The sequence below is a fragment of the Urocitellus parryii genome, chromosome 10 (genome assembly GCF_045843805.1).
Source record: "Urocitellus parryii isolate mUroPar1 chromosome 10, mUroPar1.hap1, whole genome shotgun sequence".
Taxonomy (NCBI): Eukaryota; Metazoa; Chordata; class Mammalia; order Rodentia; family Sciuridae; genus Urocitellus; species Urocitellus parryii.
The window spans coordinates 45,572,819-45,599,685 of record NC_135540.1 but is presented as its reverse complement, the minus strand read 5'-3'; the positions used below and the strand labels follow the sequence as shown (position 1 = coordinate 45,599,685).

Here is a 26,867-nt window from a genome sequence, read left to right as displayed (position 1 = left end):
AAAAAAAAAAAACAAAAAACAAAAAACACTGACACTCCTGAAGTTTATTGGTTTGGAACCCTCTGGAGCTTTGTTTGCCTTTTCCATTTATGCCCATGCCTAGAAACCTCTGTCAAGAAGAAATGGTTACTCAGAACATATTCCTTTATTGCAGAACCATAGGGAGAAGCTGCTTAAATTCCTTGCTGAATGATTAAAGTACTGATGAAGAGATGGACATAAATGGGGAGGTTGGATGACTTTTCACATTCTTTCTAAGGCATACTATGTTCATCAAACCATGGGACAGCCAGATCTCACAGGGCACAGGATGTGGTTCAGCAGCTGAAGGTCATTCAAGAGTAGTGACTCCAACACCTAGTATGTCCAGCCAGCCCCCTGGCAGCAGAGGTGTCCTTGCTCCTGGTTCTGTGCACTACCACAGTACCTGCTTGTTGATTGTACCCACCTGCCTACTGCAGACACTGACTTCTCTTTCTTCTCTTCAACACCACGTCTATGTGCTCTTAGCTTCCACTGTCTTGTGGCTTCTGCCTGCTCCTGGATTTTGCTTATTCATGGCTTCCTCCTCCTACCTTTCTCTGCATGTCTTAGATTATTCCCAGTTCCTCTCCCAAAAATCTGATGAGCATTCCCTAGTCACTGTCACCTCCATTAGGAATGATCATCAGATATAGCTGTGCCTTTCCTTAGAAGGGACTCAGAGAGAACAGGTGGTCACATCAAAATAGATTCTTCAACACAGTTGGATTAAAATTTGTCTTAGATGCCTTTGTAGCACCCAATGACTTCCTCCTGTTCTAATAAAATAGTGATAAAGGGTGATAAATTTTTATGAGTTCTTACCATGTGCTAAGAACTTGATGTTTGGATTTACTTGGAGTATTTACTTCATCCTTATAATAGTCTTATGACATAGGGTACCATTTCACTTATGTGGAAAATGAGACTTAGGCAGATGAGGTAATGTGTCCAAGATCACATAGATAATAAGAGGAGGAATGGGGATTCAAAGTAAGGTAGTCAGATAAAAAGTGCCTGCTTGGATGTGGAGTAAAGGGGACCCTTGCACAGTGTTGGTGGAAATGTAAAAATTAGTGCAGCCATTATGGAGAACAGCCCCCTGTCAGCATGAGGTTCTTCAAAAAACTAAAAAGAGAGCTACCATGTAATTCAGCTATCCCACTTCTGGGTATATACCCAAAGGAAATGAAGTCAATATACTGAAGAGAGTTCCATAGTCCCAGATTCACTGCAATGGTTGTTCAAAATAGCCAAGAGACAGAAACAACCAAAGCACCCATCACTGGATGATTGGGTAAAGAAAATGTGGTATGTATACATAAAGAATACTGTTTAGTCTTTAAAAAAATTCCATCATTTATATGACATTATGTTGCAAAATGAGCCAGGCACAGAAAAACAAATTCTACATGGTCTCACTTATATGTGGAATCTAAAAAAAGCAAACTCACAGAAGCAGAGAGTAGAGTGTGGCATCTGGGGGCCAGGGAGAGTAGGGGTGAAAGTGGGGTGAGGAAAGGTTGGGCATCCAGTTACAGTTAGATAGGAATAAGCATCTCTGATGTGCTTTTGCACAGCAGGGTGACTATAGGTAATGATAATGCACTGCATGTTTTAAAAAGAAGATTTTGAGTGTGGACACCACAAAGAAATGTTTGAGTAGATGTTTACCTTGATTTAACATTGTACAGTATATACTCATATCAAAACATGTCATGCTACCTTATAAGTACATGCAGTTTTTATGTCTTTGTGTTTTCATTTTTAAATGTAAACTTGAAAAAAGACAATATAGTCACTATTGTAGTGTCCTGTTGGTCTGCGCCACTCTTAACCTTGTCTGAGCTACCCTGCTCGCTACATTTAGAATCTTGGAGGAAACTGCAAAAGAGCCCCAGGAGCTGGAGTGCTGTACAGGATGATTTGTGCAGGTTGAAGACTCTGGAATGCTCTTTGCCCCACTCTGAAGCAGCCTGTCTAAATGAATGAAATATCAGTCTCCCTTGTTCCATAATGGACACACATGGATACCTTTTTGTTTGCTGGCTGCTTTACTTCTGTTATAATGATGATTGCCTCCGCCGTGTTCCATTAATATGTCTTATTTCTGTTTAGACACATATTGGTCTCTGCTGAGGGATACTGTTGAATACCTCATGGATAGTGGGAATCTCCTGTTTTCACTGGAGCATCATTTCTTTAGGGCTGTAGGTTGATAAAGCCAATTTGTGGAATGGCCAAGATGTTGAGAATATTCGTTTCTTTCAACTTTTAAACTGACTGCTGTTCATTTCTTCTTTATAGCAGTGCCATAGGCTCTGGTCAGTTTGTTTTTACCTGTACTGCCTCTTGTACCAACAGCTGTAGGCTACAGGTGGGAGAGAAGACCAAGGGAACTAAGAGCAGTGATATTCAAACATACCATTTGAATATCAAGAGTGCTTATGAATATGTTCATTTCTTTCATTCCTTATTAATATCTTTATTATATGTTTAGTAACTCCTCCTATATTACGAATCTGTACTCCTTTGAACATATTTTTCTTGTAATCTGCAATCTTGATCTCTGGCTCTTATTCTGTCTCTGCTGTTCCTGTTCAGAACCCCACTTCTGTGTCCATGAAAACAAATAGTTAAAGGAAGTACATATTACGTCAGTAACAAAGTACCTGAACTGCTAATTTCACTGATGATACTGGACTGAGAGGGAGTTAACATGAACGAAGACTATTAATGCTGGTTTAGTTGCTGTGTTGACTTGACATATCAGCCAGCTGGGTAAATTGACCATTCTAAATCCAGCACTTCCTTCTACCATTGTGTGCTCCTGGCCTCCAGAGCACTTCTCTTCCCTGTGGTCTCTGGTTAGGGCCATTTGTGTGTGTGCTACTCCCCTGATGTTTCCCTGCCCCACACATGCACGTTTGCTGAAGCATGGTTTGTTCAAAGCTATTGTGTTGGGTAGAACTCAGATGCAAACGGAAGACCCACATAGAACCCTCTTAAGCAATCAAGGGGTGTCTTCTGAGGGTTCCCAGAGTGACATTCAGGACTCTAGGACAGGCCTCCAACCTCTAGGCCCTGGGATTTATTCTGCCATCAGGAATTTTCCCTCCCTACTCTTTCTTTGTTCATTCCTAAGCTCTGGCTTTCTGTTTCTCACTGTAGGCTAACTTTCTCCAAGTGGTAAAAAAAAACATGACATTCTGCTCATAGCTCCAGAGTTTGGCATTTTACAGTTTCAGCCTCTTGTAAATTCTGGCATCCCAATAAGGGGACTCAAGGCTTCTCAGGTCTCATGGGGGCAGTGGGCTCATGTGAGGAAGGACATCTCCGAGGGGGCTGTGGAGTGGATTGAGGGGGAAGACATCCTTCCAGGAGGAGGAGGAGGAGGCGTTGCAGGTTTCCCCAAGACTAGGTGTCTGCCGGTGTTGTTCTTGCACATTCCTGAGGATTTACCACAAATCCGACGGCCTATTTTAAATCACTTGGCAGACTCAACTGTAATCTTAGATTTTTTTTTCTTCCAGCTTCTTGTCAACTACAAGCTTTAATTATAATTATTCTTCCACAAGCATGTACGAGCACTTCTTTCTCATTTGTCAAATTGAGCTTAACAAAATTACAATGTACATTGAGAGACCCCTCTTGAAGACACGGAAGGCGGACCTGTCTTCTCCCCATCATTTTCGTAATCCAGAGTCATTGCTGTTAGGTGATGTTCGGCTCACCTGAATCTCTGTGTAATCTGCTGCTCCGCAGTGAGCCTTGGGACACTTTGCACAGATGAAAGAGCTGGTCTTCTCTCCCTCTTCATTTAGGTAGTAAGCCCAATTCCAAGGGAGAGAAAACTGTCATTGGGCATCAACTTCGACACTATGTGCTTCAAGACTTGAGTTAATTATATACTGAATTCTTGCAAAATGCTGAGAGTGGATGTAATGGATTCTTACCACAAAAACGATAACTGTGAGGAAATGCATGTTAGCTAGATTTAGTCATTCTACTGTGTGTGTGTGTGTGTGTGTGTGTGCACATACATACTTTAAAACATTTTGCAGGGTAAGTACATATAATTTTGCTTGTCAATTAAAATGTTTTAAATAAATAAAATATATCTTCTTTCCATCAAAAAAAAAGATTTTAATTAGTTTACAACTGATATCTACCTGGGTATATCCTGAATCCAATAAAAATAAAGTTCTTGGTAGTCTATCTTATGCTTCTCAGAATTATAGTTCCCCATGCTCTTCATAGTATCTGTCTCCAGCCCCATCTTTTGCTGGAATTTAGAATTAAATGAGTAGAATCCGCAGTCCGGCTAGGCCCCCAAATGATTGTCGTTTCCATGGAAACAGTTGAAGGCCTCTCAATTAAAATTGCCCCTGCAGGCTAGAGAGAGTAAGTATTAAAATGAGTTTGTCTGAGAAGCCAAATTCTCATCCTCCAAATTAAACCCCCAGAGGACAAATGATCTAGGAATCTACTGATCGTTGGGATCATAATTTTTTGCCTTTTGGGGAGGAATTTTTTCTTGATATTTTAGGGCACATGGATGTTTGTTTGCTTGCTTTGCAAAACCGCCCAGATAATTATCTCTGTTGTCCACAGAGCTCTTTGTGTACAACCCAGAATCATGGAAGAGTGTTTGGGAACAATCTGATCTTTGCTCAGACTTGAGTGTGAGTCACAAAAAGCCCATTAAAAAATGGATGAAATCATAGCACAGTCTTAAGTTGGAAGGAACCTAAAGGTCATTAAGTCCCAACTTCCGGTCCACTCTACGAATCCTTCCTAGAACACAGTTGAGAGGTCCCCAGCCTCAGCTGCCCATGGAGGGAAACCTGTAACCCTAAGGGCAAACTTCTCTCTTCATTGCTAGAGTCCTGATGGTTTTTGAAATGCCTCCTTAAGATGGAACCAGTGCCTTTGTCATTTCCATCTCTGCTACCTCCTCTTTCAGGTGCCAAATTAATAAAGTCTAAGTCTTCTCCCATAATGAAGTTTTAGCTTTTTATATTTTAAGAATAGTGTGTACCCACAAAGCCCTTTCTTCCCGTGGCTGAACAGGTGCAGAACATTCAGCCTTTTAACACCTGTGTAAGGAGGAGAGATTGGTTTCCTTCCCACTCTGGACCCTTAACACTGGTTCCTGGATCTTGTCCGACTTTTCTGGCAAGTTTTTTCTTGGCATCATTTGTATAGGTGGAGAATTGTTTTCAGTATTTCTGTGTTTTCTTTCACCCATTCTCCTCCTGGACTGACTATTCTAGTTCAGACCTTGGAAACCTAAGAAACAAGTTGTCTTCTGGAGGAGGCTGTGGCTGCCTCCTATGATGTCACTGCTGAAGGTGGTGGATACACCCTTTATTCCCAGAGCTTCTCTGATCTCCCAGCCCTTGTCTGAAACTTCACTTAAACCCCTGACCTTTTCTGCTTCGGTTAAGCCTTATGGCTATTCCTCATATTTTCTGTTACTAATATACTATTGGGGTTCTTAGATTGACACCACTCTAAAAAGAAAAACCTAACAAGTCCTCTTCTCTACATGTTTCTGAAAACTTAAAAAGGCTTGAAACTTAAAACTCCTGAACTCAGGTGTTGATCAGAACATACTGGGAATCAAGTACATGACTGCAACCAACATGATAGGGAACCAGGACTGAGATAGTATGTTTTGATTCCCAAAAATCATTGTATGATTTAAGCCCATTCCCAGACTGCTCTGGGTTCCATTTTCCTCACATATAAAAACAGATGAATTCTTCCTGTTCTAGGTTGTTGTAAGTGCTTTGAAAACAAAAATATTTAATATTAGGACTTTACAGCAAACCACACAGCAAACTATAGCCCTAATACTCTGGAGGTATTTTGACTTTGGAGTTCAAAACAATAAGAAAATAAAGTATTGGTGATCTTGGATGTTTAAGACTCACAGTTTCAAAACAGTAGTCTCTGGTCTTTTATATGAATGAACAGTAAGTATGACATTACATTTGGGAGAAAAAAAAATCTCATAATTTGTTCTAACATAGGTTCTGAGTGGTATTTGATGTGGTCTCGTACTCAAGAGAGAGGATTTCAGAAAGAAGTGACGTTGTTTATGGAGAAATAAAACCACTCTGGGTTAGTCTTGGGATAGGCGAATCAAAGGGTTGAAAGTGATGGAATCTTTGATATATATTTTTTTAATCCCAGCTCTTAAAAGAAGGTATTAATACCTTCTTTTAACTACCAAACAGAACATCCATCAGCACAAACCGCATAAGAGCGCTCTGTGGCTCTGAGCCTGAAAGGGTCTCATGAAGCTCAGGGTGGATCCTGACATGCAGTTTTTCCCTGAGAAACTTTATAGAAACTTGTGGTCAGAACTGGATGCTGTGTCCATTTTTAGCTTCTAGCTCTCACCCTGTTTCCTGAGAAATGCCAGGGGCTTTGAAGTAGGCCATTGTCTAACATCTCCAGTCCCAGGGGACTTTAAGATGACCCCCCTTCCTTTTAGGGTATCAGAGAATGTGTTTTTCTTACACTGTTTTGGGGACTCATTACCACTTTTATCTGGGGACACAGAAGCCACAGTAATATGTTTTTTTTCCTTATAGACTCTGACGACAGTCATTTTGGTTTCTTGCTTTAATTTTTTTGCTGTTTTTTTTTTTTTTTGCCAAAAACTTAAGAAATTTGGATCTCAAAAAAAAAAAAGCAGATTCTTTTTCTCTTCTTTTTTCTGCTTTTCTCCTCCCTCCATCCCTTCCCCTTTCCCTTTACCCCTTCCCTGTGCACCCTTCTTTGCTTTCTTGGCAGTGTCTCTGGAATACTAACCATGCCTGAGAATTCAGATGACCTCTGAAGGGTTGCTCTGGAGGGTGAGGGTGGGGACAAGTGCTGGAACCCTCCCATGTGAACAAACTAGCCTCACATCCTGGTACCTTTTGTGTTCTTTTCCACCCCAGGGCGTTCTGTCCAACATCTCGTCCATCACCGATCTTGGTGGCTTTGACCCAGTGTGGCTCTTCCTTGTGGTCGGAGGAGTGATGTTCATTTTGGGATTTGCAGGGTGCATAGGAGCACTAAGGGAAAACACTTTCCTTCTCAAGTTTGTAAGTATCACACTTTCTGCTTGCAGATTTCAAAGCCAAACTCGTATATCAAGAGGTCACCCTGGTTTCAGGCAAGATGGTGAGCTGTACCAAAGACAGTGATAAAAAAACATGGCCCAGGTGCTGTTTTTTCTTTCAGGAGTGGTTTCTAGCCTGTAAGAAACCTCAACCCCTACTCTGGTCATCCCTCCTGAATAATGTAAATTTCATCCACCATGCTATCCTTAAAGAATTTTTTTTGGGGGGGCAGGGGGCTAACAGGGATTGAACTCAGGGCACTCAACCACTGAGCCACATCCCCAACCATTTTTTTTGTATTTTATTTAGAGACAGGGTCTCACTGAGTTGCTTAGCACCTCACCATTGCTGAGGCTGGCTTGAACTCGAAATCTTCCTGCCTCAGCCTCCTAAACTGCTGGGATTACAGGTGTGCACCACCACACCCGGCTATCCTTAGAGATTTTATATATGTGTATCACAAATGTAGTCTAATCCCTAAAGTAGATTTAGGACAAAGGTGAGTATATATATATTTCTTCTTTTAAGTGATTTCCTCCCTTTTTTATGCAAATGGTAAATAGAAAGCTGTACAGGTATTGGGCTGTAGGAACTAGGCTTAACCACAGTGACAGTGGCCTGTCAGGTTAAATCTGGTTTTAGTAAACATAGAGAAACAGTAAAAGGTAGATCTCCTTTGTGCTTGGCCAGTACAAAGTTCTCCTTGGTATGACCAGCATAATTTTTAGTTCCTTTACAGAGTGTTTGTGTGATTGCTATTAGCATGAATATTTGCAGAGGAGAGCTTTTACCAGGATTAAAAGGAAAAGTAAAGAATGAAAAGTGAAGCCTTCTCTTTGGAGATTGTATCTAAAGAAGTACAAATGGTATATGCTGTATATTTGTATATGAAATAGAATTGGTAAAGGTAGCCAGTGTGCCTGTGGATGTGGAACTTGGCATTCTGGTGGGTGCTGTATACAAAGCATCTATTCCCCTCTCCAGGATCAGGGAAGTGATTAAATGATGATCCTTTTTATGGTAGGGGAAGATGCTAGGGATTTCCAGAGAACCTTTTTTTTTTTTTTTTTTTTTGGTACTGGGGAATGAACCTAGGGGTGCTGAACCACTAATCACATCCCTAGCTCTTTTTTTTTTTTAATCTTAAGCTTTGCTAAGGTGCTAAGGCTGGCCTTGAACTCACCATCCTCTTGCCTCAACTTCCCGAGTAGCTGGAATTATAAGCATGCACCACCATGCCCAGCTTCAGAGAACCATGTTTGCATAACTAAAATCCTTTCCAATTTTTGTTGACATCACATCATGAAGGATCATTTTCATTTAAAACTAGAGCTTATCCTAGAACCCGTCCCAACAGCCATGTGACCTGTGGTTCTCTTCCCCAACATTTCTGACAACTTTTCTCCAACATGACTAAGAAGACATTTACTGCACCCCACCCAGCCTGATCCATTTTGAATTTAGGCAGCTCTGACTGTGAGAAGGAGGCTGTTATCCTGAAAGTTCATGTGACTTATGCTATCAGAAAACTCAGAAGTATTTGGTTGTAGGTACAGTTTAATGAGCAGCTGGTTCTCTATATATGGGGCTATAGTAGGAGTAGCTAGTTTCCCAAGACTCTAACTGCTTTATCTTCTAGATTCATACTTGCACACACATAGGGTTCATTCTTGCCTTGCCAGACCTGTGGGGCCTCCAGGAGAGGTTTGCCCCGCCCGACCCTGACCTGCCAGTCCACCAGCCTTCTGGGCACAAGGCACTCTGAATGCTGAGCTTGCTCAACCTTTCCATAGTCTGTTTAGACCCTATCATTCTTAACCTGTTGTCACTGTTTTATCCGTTTAAGCCTCCATGTCCCCAAATACAAGATCCCCATTAATGTGATTTACTTAAATATAGTTTCATTAAAAATAGTAGTCAGTTTATAAAACCCCATGTAGAAAATAAAAAATATTGTGTTATTTTTTGGCTTTTTTTTTTTTTAATTCTTGGAGAATATTTTTAAGGGCCTCTCTCTTCAGTCCAAACTATGAAAATTGGCTGAGAATGTTTGTCAGGAAGGAGCTACGAGATAAGTAGGAAATAAATGTCAGCATGCCTTTACCCAGACTTAGATGTCTAAGACCAGGACCGTTGCTGAGGGAAAATCCTACAGTGAAGGGATTGTGAAGTAGATGTGGAGCTTCCTGGTTGACTGAGGCCCTAGGATGAAGCCTGTGAGTTCGTTTCTGCCCTTCTGGAAATAGGAGAAGTTAGCTCACAAGGCCTGGGGAATGTAGGTTTCCAAATATTTGAAATCAATTAAACTTGGACTTGATATTTGATATGTATATTATGTAACCTGAGAAAATGTATCAGGGGAACTGGAAAATGAGCTTCCCTAACCTTTACAGAGATGAGAACCAAAAATCTCATTAAAATCTTTGCGTGGCTTCTGTCCTGCTGTTGTGTGTGTGTGCACAACAGGCATGCTAGTTATGATTTTATCATCTCTGTAGCATAGGAACTATCGAATTTACATGTTTGAGGTGGTACTCAGTTAAGGAAAAGGTACTGTATTAAAGGAGGTAGGCACTGAGCAAAAGTGGTATGATTTTTTTTCTTTTTTCCAGATTAAGGGAGCTTAATTTGAAATTATTGGTATCATTGATGATAATTAAGAACTGTTTAAATTTTATTTCCAGTGAACTCATCAAGGAACGATAACCAGGAATTCTCTGGGAACCTGAAGAACTGAGTTGGAGAGTCTAGAATTGGGGTCTAAACCTTGGGGTCCTAGATTTTGGCAGATACTTGATTTCCTCCTTCTAGCCCTCCGGCCACATCCTTCCTCACAGAGCCACACCTGGCACTGTAGATAAGCACTCAGCTATAGTGATGTGAGACTCCTTCCCACTGCCCTTTCCCACCCTATTCTCTACCCCCAGATTACTTTGAAGACAGGTTTATGGTGTTACTCATCCTTGCTTCTGCAGATCCTGCCTTACCACAGGGGCATTATGGTCATTCAGTTGACGTTTGCTGAGTGAATAAATGTTTTTGAACCCCTCCCTCTACACATTCTCTCTTGGCTGGCAGCTTGGTGTCTGCTGGTTGAAGATAGAAACCACAGACCACTGAGTCCCCAGTGCCTCCTTAGCTACACACTGTTCTGCAGCCTTCAGGACCTCTGCCCAGCAGGTGTGGTCCCAGTGTCACCCTCTGCTGTTCTCACCCAAGAGTTTGTCTATCATGTGCCCTCTGCTCCTTCATAGCCCCATTTCTCATCATCTATTTTAGTTTAAAAAAAATTGAGAAGGGTAAGGATGTGGGAGAGATTGAGGTGGAAAGAACGGTGGGCGTGAACAAGAGTCAGTAAATGAACCAGTGAAGGCTCTTCTGAGGATTCCAGAAGGAAGGGAGATTTCTCCAGAGTTAAGAGCAATTTCCACATTGCTGTATGGTCTCTAGCCCTAAACTCTTCTTATCTACATGAGCCACAGGTCTCCCTTTGGCTGCATTTTGATGTTATTTAAAACGTTTCCTGAGCTTGGTGCTTCCCAGAGGAAGCCGAGTACAGCTAGCATTCTCCAGAAAGCCCTTAACCCAGGGGCTCATTCTGTTTTGACAATTGGAAATTATTTTCATGTCACATTCACACCTCCCCCCACTTCCTCTTTGACTTCTTTGTCCAAGATGAACCAATCTGTTATTTCATGCTGTACAGCAGGTGCAAAGAGGAATTAAAACTGTGTCCGAATCCATAAAAAGGATATATTGCATAAAGAATCAAGGCCACAGTACGAATGACAGATGATTGTAAAATATTGGGATCATCTATCTTTCAAGTTAGAAAAAATGCTGACTAGAGGTAGAGGCGGGTCATTGTTCAGATGTCTGGCAGTACATTAATCACGAGAAATTCATTAGGCATTAATGTGGGTCTAATGAGAAATTCCTGTGACTCATGTTTGCTTATGGGCTTTGTTGGTTAATTATCAAGTGGAACTCCAGAGACTCTAAAATGTGATTATGAATTGATTTTTAATTTTTAAAAATTCTTTCTTGGAGTGTAATATTCTATTACTCAATCTTAAGAAACTGAAGATTATGTGGTTTGGAGATGTGTAACAATCAACTGTAATTACAAACCTTTTCAGAGAGTAACTATTTAACTACATCGGATCAAAACAGCCCTTTTAACTGTGTTCTGTGTATGTGTCTTTCGTCTAGTTTTCTGTGTTCCTGGGAATTATTTTCTTCCTGGAGCTCACTGCTGGGGTTTTGGCATTTGTTTTCAAAGACTGGATCAAAGACCAGCTGTATTTCTTTATAAACAACAACATCAGAGCGTACAGGGATGACATTGATTTGCAAAACCTTATAGACTTCACCCAGGAATATGTAAGTTCAAATTTGGTTTATTTTAAAGTTGAAAGTCTTCTCAAAAGGATGACCCCCACAATACTCTTCTAGTTTCTGCATCTCTGCCAGCCAGAAACGTCTCTGATTTTTCTGCATATTTTTTTTCTTTGTCCGCTTGTATATTATTTTTTCACTCTATGACTTATAGGATTTGAGTCTAAAATGGAAATGTTCTATTTTCACTTGTGTCAATTTCAGTTAGAGGAATAAAGAAGAAAACTTGAGCAAAAAGATTATAATCATCGTGGTCCTTCCCTATCAGCCTTTGAAGAACACTGTTCTCCTATGGGTTTAAAGTTTTATTTGGTTATTAAATATGGATTCTTTCTTGTTCCTTGACCCCCTTTTTGGTAACCCTCCCTACTTCCCATTTGGTCATGATGTACTTCATAGAATATTTGTCAGCAAAGTTCCTAAAATATGCCTATTCATATATTATTATAGCATGTGCAGCAGTTAAAACTAAAAAATTAGAAGCTCCTAACCCTAGGAGTTCTCCTGCTCCCTAGCCTTCCAGCCAGTGGGGAATCTGTACACAAGACTCCCACCCATCCCTCAGGTGTGTGAACTTGACTATGGGACAGCTAACTCAATGCATGTAAAGAAGCCTCTTTTCACTCAAAATGGTGCAAAAGAAGGGCCCAGAAACACAAGGTCTCAGGGACCTGGACTAACAAAATCTTGCCCTGTTTCCTTAATAGAAAAAAAAAATATAAATATTAATAGCTACTATCTAACTTACAGTGCCATTATGATTCTAATGAGATATACATGGTTTTCTATTCAGCCTGAGGTGTTTTTATCCTACCGACTAGCAGGTCTTTATATGCCTGCAGTGAAAGATTGGGTAAGCTAAGTGGATCCAGACAGCAGTGTCCCTGGCATTAATGAATATGGCAGGACTGGAGGGCAGACGGAAGCCCAGTGGGCCAATGGCCTGATGCAGGTTGGACCATTTTCCAGAACAAGCCAGGGTCATTGTGGATAAAGAGAGGACACCACTGCACGGGCACTGGTTGTGAGAGAAACCACCCTTCCTCACTGGGCATCAGCCCTGGGCTGTGAGCCGTGTGTTTCGAATGGTGCACCAGCAGTTGTCCAGAGCAAGCTATAGGTGGGGTGTGTAACTGAGCCCCATTTCATCTCCTCGGCAGACTTGATGTTCTGTTAGGTCATAGTGGATGTGAGCTCACACTCCCCCAGTACTTTTCATGACTAGTTTGCATGACAAACCTGATGAAGCTTTGGGACAGACCTTGAGATGCACAGCCCAAGCCCTCGGAGGCCCAGCTGAGCTTGAAGAACATGCGTGCACACAGTGTCCTGAAGTGCTGTCTGCTTTGTTCGGAAATACTATTGTTTCATGTGATTTTATCTTTATATCATGTAGTTTAGTATTTTGAAGTAGCTGTTGGCCCTGAAAGCCTTACAGTGGTCAAAACTTTGTATTAATTGAATTCAAAGAAGTAGAGATAGTCTAGCACAGAGGGTTAGTAGGGGTCTTATGGAATAGCCCTTGAATATGGCTCCACTTAAGACCTATTCAGTATATTATATTTTAATTAGGTAACGGACTTTTTAAAGTTGAAAATGTAAATGTATATTCTTGTTTTTAAAAATTCAGAACAGAAACAAGTGTAATGAAAGCAACCCGTATGACTTTTAGGATATGAATATGTTCACTAACATTTTTTTTTTTTCTGGGCTTATAGGGCCTTGGGCATGCTAGACAAGCACTCTACCACTAAGTTATGTCCCCGGCCTGATGTTCACTATTTTGATTATGGTGATAGTTTCACAATGCTATGTCACACTTACCAAATTATATAGTTGGTATATTATTATAAAATGTGCAGTTTACTGTATGTCAGTAAAAACCATTAAAATATGGAGATCAAAACTTTAAGCCCACCTACAGGCCAGTTGCCTCCTTCAGATGCTGCCATCTTGTTAATGATCCTTCTAGAATATTCTTACAGATCCTTCTAGAAGATTTCGAAGCCAAACTGATCCTGTTCTTAGTGAGCTCTTGCTGTACAACACTCATATCCACCAACACCATGGGTTTCATTGATCATTTAAATCACATGCCAACACATCTTTGTAAACCTTCAGCCTTAATTACTCTGGAAGCTTTTACAGGGGCCATTTAGGTTCTGTTTGGCTGGAAAACTTAATTCTGAGACAGAAGAGGAGGTTAGAGCTGGCAGAGGCTGGGTGTCATTCTGGCGGGTGTGAGTGTAGGCGCCTGATCGCCTCCAAGTCAAGATGTCCTAATTGTCTCCTGTTTGCTCTAGTGGCAGTGCTGTGGGGCTTTTGGAGCTGATGATTGGAACCTAAATATTTACTTCAATTGCACAGATTCCAATGCAAGTCGAGAGCGCTGCGGCGTGCCGTTCTCCTGCTGTACTAAAGACCCGGCGGTGAGTGACTGCCAGCAAACTGTTGGCCTGCTCTGTGCGCCACAGTGAGGGTGTGAGGGATGGGTAGAGCGATTTTGTCATGAAACCTCTTCTTACCTGCCTTTGGCTAATTGGAACTCCTGTAGGGGGTAGAGTGCTCGGATATTTTGGTAGGAGCAATCGTCCCTGGCATTAATGTAGCAGTCTATGCTGGTTCCCAGGCCAAGGTGTTAATGCGCATTGGCTCATTTAAGTTCAGAACATTTCTACCAGCAGATGCCACCATTACCCTGCCTTTTCAGGTGAAGAAACCAAGGCACATGGAGTGTCAGTCACTGTCTCAGGCTCACTCTTCTGCCAGCGATGGAACCAAGCACCAAGCGGCAGCAGCCTGCCCATATCGCTTGTTATTAACTTCTTTATAAGAAGGTTGGGCTCACACGAGAGCTCGCCATTAGTTGGGGGCTCATAACCCTCTTCTTCCCAGCCAAGTTCCTAAGGAAGGTATTAGGAGCAGAGGGACAGTTTGAAACACTACTTCTTAGCAAGACCATAGCCTCCCAGGCTCTTGGGTATCATAATAACTACAGTAATTGCTGTTTGCATATAATTTTTAAAAATAAACCATTAAAAAACCCTATTTATAAGCCATTCCCTTATACCACGGGTTTGATTATATCTTGGGGTCAAAGGATTCAGCTTGGTAAACAGAATGACTGAAAATGCAATTCCTAGTTATACATGAAAAGCCAGAATTGGGTGTTAGAAATGAGAGGTTGTCCCACATTCATCCCTGCATGCTCCTAAGCTACATGCCTTCCTGGACTCCAGTGTCTCTCTTAGTCCTTCAGTCCCCAGGTGTCCTCCCCCGGCCTGTCCTTGACCCCAATGAGTGGAGCCAGGAGAGCATAGATGAGTTCCAAGGGTTGCTCACCTGCAAGGTAGAGGCCACGGGCCTCTTTAAGAGAGGCTGTGGTCTTGGTGTTGCGGTGGGCAGGCCTTCTCCACCAGCTCCGGGTTCAGCCTGGGCTGTGTCTCTTGGTCTGACGGAGACTGAGAATTACTAACAACTGTCCAATTCTGGTCCTGATTCCTTTCCTGCTGGCTCATTTATCCCTCTCCTAGGGCAGAGAATGCCCATCTCTGGGCTTGAGGTGCCCACTCTGGTGGCCTTGCCACTGGCCAGCAGACCCTGAATTGTGTGCTCCCTGTCTCCAGGTCCTGTCTAACATTAATAGTCCATCGTAAGAATTCAGAAGATTCTTGGGAGTCACTAGGCTTCTCCTTTCAACTACAGAGATTTTCAGTAAAACTGTTTTATTCTATGAGATCTAAGCTAAGAAAATCTACCTAATACTCCACAGAGGGGAAGAATAAACTAACTCAAAAAAGTGGAACCCAAGTTTCTGATCAGGTCCCGGGAGATGTCAGGCTGCCCGTGTAATAGGTAGTCAGGATTGTGTTTTGATTTTAATTATTAAAGTAATGCATTCTTGTTGAAAAACCATCTAAACAATACAGAAGTTTGTAGATTAAAATGTATGAGTATGTGCTTGGCACACACAGGCCCTGGGTTTGCGCTTAACATGCACCCCTCCCCATATACACACACAAAAATATAAGAGACCTCCCTCCTCACCAAAAAAAAATTAAGGTACTTACTGTGTCCTTCAGGTTTTGTTTTAATCTACTTCCTCCATTCTCTGCACCCCTTAAGCTCCTTAGGGTCGGCAGCACTTTGAATCTTGAGCTTCCTACATAATGGATTTGTCCTGTTCGAGACTCCCCGAGCCTCCGTTTTCCTCGTGTATAAAATAGGGCATATTTTCATACCTATTTCTGAAAATTGTTATCATGATTACACGGGATAGCATAGCTAAAGTGTTTAACATAGTTGTACCATCTGTATACCCCTGTAGACATTTATCACTGACACTTGATGGGGGGGGGGGGCTTCTGCCCATTTCTAGATGGATTTTCTGTTTAATAAGAGTGAATTTCACTTTTCTTTTTCTTTCTTTACCAGGAAGATGTCATCAATACTCAGTGTGGCTACGATGCCAGGCAAAAACCAGTAAGTGGAATCTCATCTTGCCGCTTAGCACGCAGGGTGTTTGGAGGCGCTTTTGCATGTGCACAGTGCTGTATCTGTGACATTCTGCTCTCCTCTTCCCTTGTGAAGGAAGTTGACCAGCAGATTGTAATCTACACAAAAGGCTGTGTGCCCCAGTTTGAGAAGTGGCTGCAGGACAATTTAACCATCGTGGCTGGTATTTTCATAGGCATTGCATTACTGCAGGTAAGACAAGGTCCTTTATGGATAACACAGGGAAATAGTGCCCCAGGAGAGCCCTCACCAGGACAGAAGCTTTGCACAATCACCTGAGTGTCATTGTTGTTAAAACACATTGGAGGGCTGCAAACAGACTAAACTATTCCATTTGAATTTTTTTTTTAAGATCTGATTTTAGATCCTGAAATACTGTAGGAAATCTTATTTATTTATATTTTCATTTTCAAGATGGAGAAATTGAGTAGATCACTAGTTGCCTGATAGTGTTCTCTTGTTTCCATGAGCTCAGTCATACTGCATTGCGATAGCTGGGGCAGACTTGAATAGTCAGAATAGATCTCAGTTACGAGATTAGAGTGTTGGGGAGCTTCAGAGATGCTGTGTCCCTTTTTTGCTGTCTGGACCAGCTTGCCACAGTGACAGTGAGGGAAGGAGCACCCACTTTTCCTCCTAAATGGTCTCAAGAGCTAGACTCTTTATGTTGTTGACATGATATTTTCTTTGGAGATTCACAAACAGGGCACATGGTTGAAAGAAGTTAGAGAAGACCCAAATAAATGGAAAGATGTGTTCACAGATTGCAAGACTTCATATTTTCAAGTGTCGTTACTCCTCAAATTGACTTACAACTTCATTGCAGTCCTTATCACAATTCCAACTGCCTTTGTGTCCATAATGAAAAAGCTGATCCCAAAATTCACACGGAACACAGAATAGTCTAAATGAATGTAAGGAATACAGAATAGTCTAAATGAACTAGAAAAAGAACAAATTTGGAGAATTCACAGTTATCAATACAAAACCAACTACAAAGCCACATCATTAATCAAGATAGTGTGTACTCAAATAAGGCTAGCCATTGTAGAGCAGAGGAATCGAATTGGAAGTCTAGAAATAACCTCATATGTCTCTGGTCAGTTTATTTTTGACAAGGGAACAAAACCATTCAATGGGGATAAACCCTCTTTTCAACAAGGAGTGCTGGGAATACTGGATATCTGTGTACCAAAAAGTGAAATTAGACCGTTATTTCATATAATATGTAAACATTAACTTAAAATAGATCAAAGACCTAAATATATCCAGGCATGGTGGTGCAGGCCTGCAGTCTCAGCTACTAAAGGGGCTGAGGTAGGAGGATTGCTCAAGTGCAGAAGTTTGAGACCAACTTGGGCAACGTAGAGAGACCCAAGAAATGAAAAAGAGAAGAATGAAAAGGAAAATAAGAAAGAGAGCCAAATAAGAGCTAAACTGTGACACTCTAGAAGAATACAGATGCAAATATTTGTGATTTATGGATTAAGCAATGTTGCCTTAGATATGACAGCAACAAGCAACCCAAGAAAATGTAAATAAATGAACTCCATACAAATTTTAAAAATTCTATGCTGAAAATGTTATTGTTGAAAAAATAAAAAGTTAACCCACAAAGTTGGAGAAAATATTTTCAAATCATTGTCTTAAAAAGGAGTTTCAAGGGCTGGAGTTGTGGCTCAGTGATGGAGCACTTGCCTAGCATGTGTGAGGCACTGGGTTCAATCCTAAGCACCACATGAAAAACAAACAAATAAAATAAACTTATAAAAAATAAGAACAAAAAAAGAATGACTTTATGACTTTAAAAAAGTCTATCAAGAATATAGAAAAATAAAAAGACCCAGTTTTAAGATGAGCAAAGGATCTCAGTAGACATTTCTCCAAAGAAAATAAAAAATGGCTGATATGCACAGGAAAAGATGCCAACGTCATTAGTCTTTAGAAAGTGCAAATAAAAACTGGTATGAGTTACCATTTCACACTTAGTGGGATGGCAGAATAAAAAAAGACAAGACAATAATAAGTGTTGGTGAGGATATGGAGAAACTGGAACCCTCACATGCTGTGGGAAGGCATGAAAGGGTGCAGCCTATTTGGAGAACAACTTGGCAGCTCTCAGAAAATTAAAAATAAAGGTATCATATGGCCCAGTAATTCCAGTCCTAGGATGTACCCAAAAGGATTGAAAAATATATTCACCAAAAAAATTGTACATAAATGTTCATAGCAGCTTTATTCATAATTATCAAATAAAAGAACAATTCAGATATTCATTAATTGATGAGTGGATAAACAAAATGTGGTATAGACATATGATAGAATATCATTCAGCAACCAGAATGCTTGGCCAAGAATTCTTTGTAAGAGTCAGTGTGATTTCCTGCTTCAACAGTACTTGGAAAGAACCTGTCGTTTGTCCACCACCTGTACTGGCCCCCAGAGCCAGTCCTTCTCCACCTCTCCACCATGCCCTCAGACTACCCCAGGATCTTTGCCGTCCCCACCTCTGCCTCTCAGCCAGGTCAAACTGGAGCTCTACCTCCCCCTGCCTGCCTGCCCATCTTTCTACTGCTTTGACCAGGATGATGTGACTTTGAAGTACTTTGCCAAATCTCACCAATCTCACAAGGACAGGGAACATGCTTGGAAACTGATGAAACTCCAGAACTAATGAGGTAGCTCTGTCTTCCTGCAGGATATCAAGAAACCAGACCTTGACAGGGGAGCAGGCCACATGCAACTGGCTACTGACAAAATGACCCTCTCTGTGTAACTTTAATATTGAGACTCATTACCTGAATGACCAGGCAAAATTCCTTAGAGAACTGGGTGACCATGTAATCAACGTCTGCAGGATAGGAGCCCCTGAATCTGTCATGGCAGAAGACCTCTTTGACCAGCACACAGTGATAAGTGATAAGCCTTAGGCTGACTTTCCCATGGCCATGGGGTGACTTCCCTGGTCTCAAAGGTAATGCAAGCATGTTGGAGTTACCTTCTCTGTCAGTTGTACCAAAACATTCCCTTAAAGCCAGGAATGGTGGCACACCCTTATAATCCCAGTGACTCAGAAGGCTCAGGTAGGAGGATCACAAATTCAAGGCCTACCCTAGTAACTTAGCAAGGCTTTGTCTCAAAGTAAAAAATAAAAAGGGCTGGGGATAGAGCTAAATGGTAAAGTGCCCCTGAGTTCAATCCCCAGTACCAAAAAAAAAAAAAAAAAAAACCAACCCAAAACTTAAGTTTTTTAATTTGTACCATTGTACCATTTCTTCAAATAAATTTATTACCTTTCCCCCCAAACAGCACATCCCCTCCAAAAAACAAAAACAAAACAATGAACTATTGGTACATGAGGATAAAACTTGAGAATATTTTGCTACATGTAAAAAGACACACTACATATTCTATGATTCCATGTATGTGAAATGTCCAGAATATCTAATCTATAGAAATTCATTAATACATAGAAATACAGCCAGGGCTATATGGGCAGAGGAATAGAAATGACTGCTTAGGCAAAGAAGGCTTATTCAAAGGGTAATAAGAATGTCTATAATTAGATAGTGGTGACAGTTGCATAACTTAGTGAATAAACTAAAACCTACTGAATTATTATCATTAAATGGATGCATTTTACAGTACATGAATTGAATCTCAATTTTTAACAATCAGATTACCCCCCCCAAAAAAAAAAAATGAACACAGGGCCAAGGAAAAGCTTAATGAATTTAAGAATTTCACTGTTTGACTTGCTTTTTTTTTTTTTCCCCTCAGATTTTTGGGATATGCCTGGCCCAGAATTTGGTTAGTGATATTGAAGCTGTCAGGGCTAGCTGGTAGAGCCCCTGCAACAGCTGCTGCAAGACACTGGACTGACCCAGCCTTCATCACCCTCCTGCGTGCTGAACTGATATGCAAGCTGTGTGCACCTCGTCACACAGGCATCCTGCAATCCCACCTAATGGAGCTGCCAAGAACTTGTTTCTTTTGTTGGGGGTGTAAAACTGGATAATGCTGCTCACTGACAGAAAAAAAAAATTTTTTTTAATAAGATAGCCAGAACGAAAGTCATTGCGCCGTGAATCTCTACTGTAGCCATGAATTTATGGATGGATGGATGCTTACCAAAAAGGAGATCAAGGCAGGGTGGGGTACCCAGAGGTACATGAATCGGTGGAGAACACAGCCCTGTCCTCCACTTCAGTCACTGGAGGACTGAGAGAGAGAGTCTTGCTTTTCGTCCCACCTTGGAGAGACTGCCTTGTGTTCCGTGTGGCCTAATGAAGTACATCTTTGCTCAAACTCAGCCTCTTCCTTACCTGGAGGGCAGTGGTGTTTTGGCATCCCTCCGTGTACATTTTCAGGGAACTGTTGCCACTGTCGTCTGAAGAGGAAGACAGCTTGCCTTTGGGTTGAGGGTTTGTGATCGAGTTGAGCAGGTAATGTGGGTGGTACTCGTGGTCCGTCCTGGAGCATCTCTTATAAAGAAAGTTGTGTATTCCGTGTGCACCGAGCAAGCCTTGGAGACTTCATAATGCCGTATTTTAGCAGGACCACTCTTTTTTCTAAGTAGGCCTGAGCTTTATTTATCAGTGACATCCAAGGAGAAAATGAGGTTAATGAGAGGTGTTAATTAAACACTCCCTCACCCCACCCTACCAAATTAGTGGTTGGATTCTTTGGAAACTCTGGAATATTCTGGGTTATGTTGTTTTATTTTGATTTTTGTTATTGTTCTTGTTTTTTTTTTTCTTGGTCTCCCAAAGGTGAAGGCTATGATATAGTCCCTCTTAAATTTTAAAAGTGCTTTTTTTTTTTAACTTGGCTCAAATATTAATTTTGTTTGTATAATCTTAACCTGCATGACCTGTGATTCTAAATCCATCTCCTGTTCCTGCCATCTTTCCTACTGACCTTTTAAAATATTGGTCGCATTTATTTCAGAATAGGCCATAGGTTCCCTGCGTTGGGAGATCATGGCATGTTGTCCCAGCCCTACTGGGAAGAGATGGGCTGTGCCATCACAAAGCTCATGGACTCCACCATCTCTTCCATTGCCAATTTTGGTGCCCCATCCTCTGCACCTTTCTGCTTCTTTCTCTCTGAGTGGAATTAAACCCAATTCCAAAACAGTGTTGTCACAATCAAAAAGCTTCTAGTGATTTTTTTTCCTTCTTCCTCCTTGCAGTTTAGTTTGATTAAAAAGTTAGTGCATGGCCAGAGCTCCTCTGTCCTTTTTGCTTCCTCACCATCAAAATGGTAACAAAAGCACAAAAATACTTTGGAGGGGGAGTGCATTGAAGAGGGCAAGTGTTCTTTGATACAAAGAGGAAAACCACTTCCAGGTGCTGCCACCCCTGCCCTCCACTTCAGATGGGAGGGCAAGTTTTGCTCCCCCAGATTTCAATCCAGCTGGTGTCCCCCGGATGTTGCTCTTTGGTCTGTTGGAGCACTGGGAAAACCACAAGCCTATTTTACAGTGGCGACACATTTGTCAGCTCATAGATGGGCTGCCAGCTAGCATACTTTGTGGAAATTTAGCACAGTTTTCCACTTGAGCCCCATGTGGCATTGTGGTGGCTCATGAATGTGTCAGTCTGCTTAGAGAAAGGACAGATTCTTCTAAAATCTTGTCTCCACAATTTGGATGTGTGTATGACTCTGCATGTGTGTGTCTGTGTCTCTGTATAGGTAGAGATGTTCAGTCCGTATTCTGGATGTAAGAGTATCTTATTTCATTCTCGCCCATCCCACGGTTGTCATTTTGTAATGTCCTTCCAACATGGAGATGACTTGAGCTCTCCAATTGGCACTTTTGTCTTTTTTATTACCTCATTCTCCAGTGAACTCCATCTGACCAGTTGATTCAGAATCAGGCAAGATCCCCACCCTTTTGGCATAGCCAGTGAAAGGCCAAACAGCAAGTCCAAGTGAGTTTTAAATTTTAATTAATCACCCTTTATTTTTTACACTTGAGAGTGATTGTAATAAAGGCTGTCATTAATAAACTTGGTTCTACCTGACATAGAATTATGTCTTCATTATTTCTTTCTTAAAACTGTGAAATTCTCTAATCCAGGGGTTCACAGATTCTGCTTTGCAGCAAAAATAACAGAAGGGTTCACCAAAACAGAGGACTGGGCTGTGGGTGGAGCTCAGGGTGCAGCTCACAGGCAAAAGGCCCGGGGTCCATCCCCCCGTCCAAACCAGAAAACCTACAGAGGACTGTGTTCACCTCTTCCCCAAATTTTCTTTTATAGTAGGCCCAGGATGGGACTCTAGTATTTGCATTTCTGACAATTTCCCAAGTGATGCTATTATCTGGGAACCACACTTTGATTTTGAGAAGCTCTGCTCAGACCCAGTCTCTAGATGGGAAGGGGAGAGGAATAATTTTGTGGTTGTGGAGGGAACTGTCCCTTCATGCTGCTAAATGCAAACTGATGTGAGACAGATGCAGAGCCCAGTAAATAGGAGAGCTCTCCCGTCCCTGAGGTTGTCTCCGGGGGACCATGTAAAACACAGATCCCCAGGCCTTGCCCTTAGCGGTTCTGGAATATGTGTGTGTGTTTTTAAAAGTTCCCGTGAACATTTAATGCACAGTTAAACTTAGCATTTAGGGACCTGATAAATTTTTAATCTTTTTGTAAGAAAATAATTGCTCACAGCCCCTTGAAACAGGAGTCTTGACCCATTTGAGAAACATCAACTTCTCTTTTCATTATAAATTATCACTGCAAGAGAACACGAGGTTTTTAAGACCCTTGAAAGACGTTCTTGTTGTTGTTACAAAACAAAGTTTACTCTGCAATACTTTATCATAATAAGAAAAACCTCCATAAACATTTTAGTAATCATACACATTTATAAGTTGTTTTTAATGTGAGCAAAGATTAACAACTGAGAAGAGGTTCACTTGTGACTGATCCTCTACTGGCAATTACAATTCAAACAGGACAATTTTTATGCTACATGAAAAAAGAGGAAATAGTTTAACAAGAAATTTCTTGAATTGGAAAGCATCTTATACTTCCATTTAAAAATAAAAAGTAATTACAATGACTTGGCCATTATACATTTTCATATGTAGTCTGATGGCAGCAATAGTTTAAAATCAAGCACTTAGTTTAACAAAAAAAAAATGTACAACAGTTTTAAAAACAAGTTTTGCCAATGTTACTGGCAGACACGAAGAATGTATTTTAAGAAAAAAAAAAAAAAGGGCAGGTGTAACATTGAAATACTGTTTTCCCCTGCTGACTTTCAAAAATCAAATGGAAATAAAATTGTAAGGTTCTTATCTTACTCTCAGATCCTGACGGTAGGTTCCAAGACTTGTTCGAGAAACATTTTGTCTCACTTCCCCAGACATTTGAAACAAGTGTTTTGATTTTAATGAAACTTCTCAGTGGTGACTGGAGAAGACCCTCCCTGTTCCTTGACATTGCTGATTATCTATGTGAGGCCACGGCCCTCGCTCCTTGCAAACTGGCCAACAAAAGAGAAAGATTACAGCTCAGAAGTCAAAGGATGCTTTGTCTACAAAAATCAAAAACTGGTAGGAAATTTCTTCAGGGTGTAGATGGTAGACTTCAGGAAGATTACTAAATTTCTCTTTGCTATTTTTGAGTTATGACAAACGTTATTGCTTCTGTAAAATAAAAAGATTAGGTTTTAAAAAAAGAGATTGAGGAATTTAAAACTAGAACTTTGCATCACAAAGTACTTGAAAAACTCTTCTCGGAGGGAAGAGACCTCAACTTTCGACTTTGTCCTGCCAAAGGTCCCAGGCATTCTTCACTCAAGGGGGTTCTTAAAAGTGTCTCTTGGCATTTTCTTATTATGCAGAATGTATGATCACTGGTGCCCCGTGCTTGTGTGGGCAGGAATGGAATAATTTTGCAGTTTTGTGGGGCTTCTTGTGTCTGTTTCCGGCTCACTTGGACAAGAGCCCTGGGAAGCCGGTGGGCTGAACAATGAGGAACTGGAGTCCAGTGACCTGGCAGGCCCTCCCGGGCAATCTTTGTCATTTATTCTGCGAAGCCCTCCTTCTCTAGGGAAATCCTGTTCAGACCTCCAAGGAAGAGCTGGAAGCTCTCCATAAACCCTGGCCAACAGAATTTGGTGGCCAGCACTCTCCACTGTGGCCATGGGGCTGTTTCTAGGTGCCACCTCTCAGCAAGGGGGAGCCCAATGTTTGAGCAGGGAGGAGACTCAACATTTGCCAGGAAATAACCAGTGTTGGCTTTATCAGGATGACACAGTAAAACTATGGAAGATGTATGACAACGGATCAGGCAGTCAGATGTTCCTGTGTTGGGCAGTAGGGAAGAGAGAAGCCAAACTCTGAACATCTTTACACTCCCCAGGTTTTCTCTTTTCTTGGAACAGTTTGCTACAAGGGTGGAGTTTATAAAAACTACAGTTTTTAGGGTGTTTTTGGTTTGAGGAACTAACTCCAGTTTTCTCCACAGTGTTCAAGTTGAGTGAATCTCTTGTAAACTTGCTACCAATGAGAGGACACCTGATTAGGCCCCTCTTAGTATACCCCTTATGATTGACAGGGGTCAGTGCAATTTATTCCCCCACATCTAAGACACCAACTAACACAGATCTAAAGGAGGAGCAGGCTAGCTCATGGCTTTACACTGTGTTAAATGGACTTGGAAAAGAAATGGTAGTGTGTAAACGAGATGGCAACTAAATGGCCAGGGATCTAGCTCAGCGGCAGAGCACTTGCCTAGCTTGCAAGTGGTGTGGGTTCCCCAAGATGCCAAAAAGGAAAAAAAAAAAAAAGTGCTTCGCTGTTGCTTTTCAATGAATGCTGCTGGCATTAGACTTGGGCAAAGCCGGGGAGAAAGCTGTCTTTTAAATCTAGAGTGAACTTTTTTTTGTTTTGGCGGAGCAACGGATTGGAACAGAAATGTTTTGGTGGCTCGCCCTCTAGTGTCGACCATGTAAAACTGCACCTGGCTGGAGTTGGAAGAGAGGTTACTTAGGGATGAAAACAGGACAGCAAGTCTCCAGAGGTGTGTGCACTTTGGAGAAATTTAAGAGTCTGTAGCTTAGGACAGGTGAGTGTTTTGCCACTTTTCACATTCCAGAAAACAGCATGGCTTGGTTTGGAACATTAAGGGACAGAGCAGTTTGCCCTCATTAATAATGACATTCTAATCTTGCTGCTGGAATTTCATCAGGGGCATCACAGCAAGTGTATGCAGTTCAGGTGGAAGCTGGGCCCTACCGCCCCCGCCCCCCCCCCAAGACCCAAGACTCAAATGCAGTTTCTAGAAGTCAGTGGTGATGGCCTAAAGCTGCTCATCGGCCAGACAGGGGGCACTGTGTCCTCAAGGCACCTGTCAGTGTGTTAGCACAGCAGTTTGCACACCCCTCCTGGGTCACATCTGCTCCATTGGAAAGAAAGGGTCTGTTAACCAAGACCCCGGGGTCCTGATTCGTATCTCAGTTCTCAGCATAAGCCTCTCCTCAAACACCAAATGGAACGCAACATATTCCTCTAAAAACACCAATGTTGGTCAATAAGAGTTTCCTTTGAGCTAAGAATTTGCAACCTTGATTTTGAAGGCCCTGGAGACTTGCTTTTTTAGAATTTGACATAGGTTGAATCCTCAATGAGGTAGTATTAAGAGGCGGGGCTTCTGGGGCAGTGATGAGGTCATAAGGGCGGAGCCCTCTTGAGGGTGGGCTAAGTATGGGTATAAGAGACTTTGTTTGCCCCTTCCACCAAGGGAGGAGGAAGTCTCATGGAAGGCTCTCTCCCTGAAGAACAGGCCCCCACCAGACACCCAAACTGCAGGTGCCTTGATCATGGACTTCCCAGACTTCAGAATCGTGAGCCATGTATTTCGGTTTATAAATGACGTGGTCTGTGCTATTTTGTTTGAATGGACTAAGATGGCAGCTGTTTTCCTCCACTCAGTTCATCTGTCCCTGTGAAATTTCTGGCATCTGGAACTTGGCTAGGAGGTCCCCACATGTTGCAGAGGTGGAGAGTGGGGGCACTGCATCAAAGCAGGGTAGGGTTTGGAGGTGACAGCCTTGCTCTTTTTTCAAGGTTGAAGCCAGGCCCTGGTGTTAGAGCAGCATTTCTCAGTCCTAAATGCAGATAAGAATCACCTGAAAGTAATAAAAGAAAATGCAGCCTTCTCAATGCCTCCTCCCCTCCCACATTTTTTAAAAAAATTCCCAGGTCATTCTAATGTGCTGCCAGGGTTTCTCAAACCTGCTATGCACACAAATCACCTGGTCTCAAGGCAGGCTCTGATTAAGGAGGTCTTGAGTGGGACTGGGGAGTCCATGGTTCTAGCAAGCTCCCTAGAGGTACTTCTGTTGTCTCTGGGAGGCAAGGACACTTAAAACTGTGCAGAACCAGTACCTTATTGGGGCTGGGAGAGTAGCTCAGTGGTAGAATGCAGTGGGCAAAATCCCTGGGTTCCATCCCCACCACCAAGAAATAAAGAAAAATACTAATACTTTATCATTGGTAATTTGTTTTGGTGATATCTTTCCTAAAAATGCTAAGCTGAAATTTTGTGGTCTGGGAAGGACCAATATAGGTGACTACCAATAATCAATATGTATATGTTTGCTAAATGTGTGTACATCTGGTTACATTTAAAAAACTCAATGCAGAAAACAAAACAAAAAAAAGAAAAACTTGTATTTTCACCATCTAGATAAAGATCTATACTTGCAATATATTAGAACATTAACTTTTTATATGCTTCAAATTGTACAATAATGTCCATACTATTTTGTGGTTGGTTTTCTTTAAAATACTTTCAA

General features: G+C 41.6%; 1 protein-coding gene across 1 annotated transcript in view; it reads left to right on the top strand.

Moving 5' to 3' along the window:
- Positions 1 to 21,986, top strand: part of Tspan5 (tetraspanin 5) — a 167,649-nt gene extending 145,663 nt beyond the window's left edge. Inside the window, exons 3-8 of the mRNA XM_026402007.2 lie at positions 6,978 to 7,124; positions 11,355 to 11,525; positions 13,844 to 13,969; positions 15,975 to 16,022; positions 16,131 to 16,247; positions 19,836 to 21,986. Coding sequence (XP_026257792.1) covers positions 6,978 to 7,124; positions 11,355 to 11,525; positions 13,844 to 13,969; positions 15,975 to 16,022; positions 16,131 to 16,247; positions 19,836 to 19,901 — 675 coding nt within the window. The 3' untranslated portion in view covers positions 19,902 to 21,986. The remainder of the gene's footprint in view (positions 1 to 6,977; positions 7,125 to 11,354; positions 11,526 to 13,843; positions 13,970 to 15,974; positions 16,023 to 16,130; positions 16,248 to 19,835) is intronic.
- Positions 21,987 to 26,867: the final 4,881 nt, after the last annotated feature.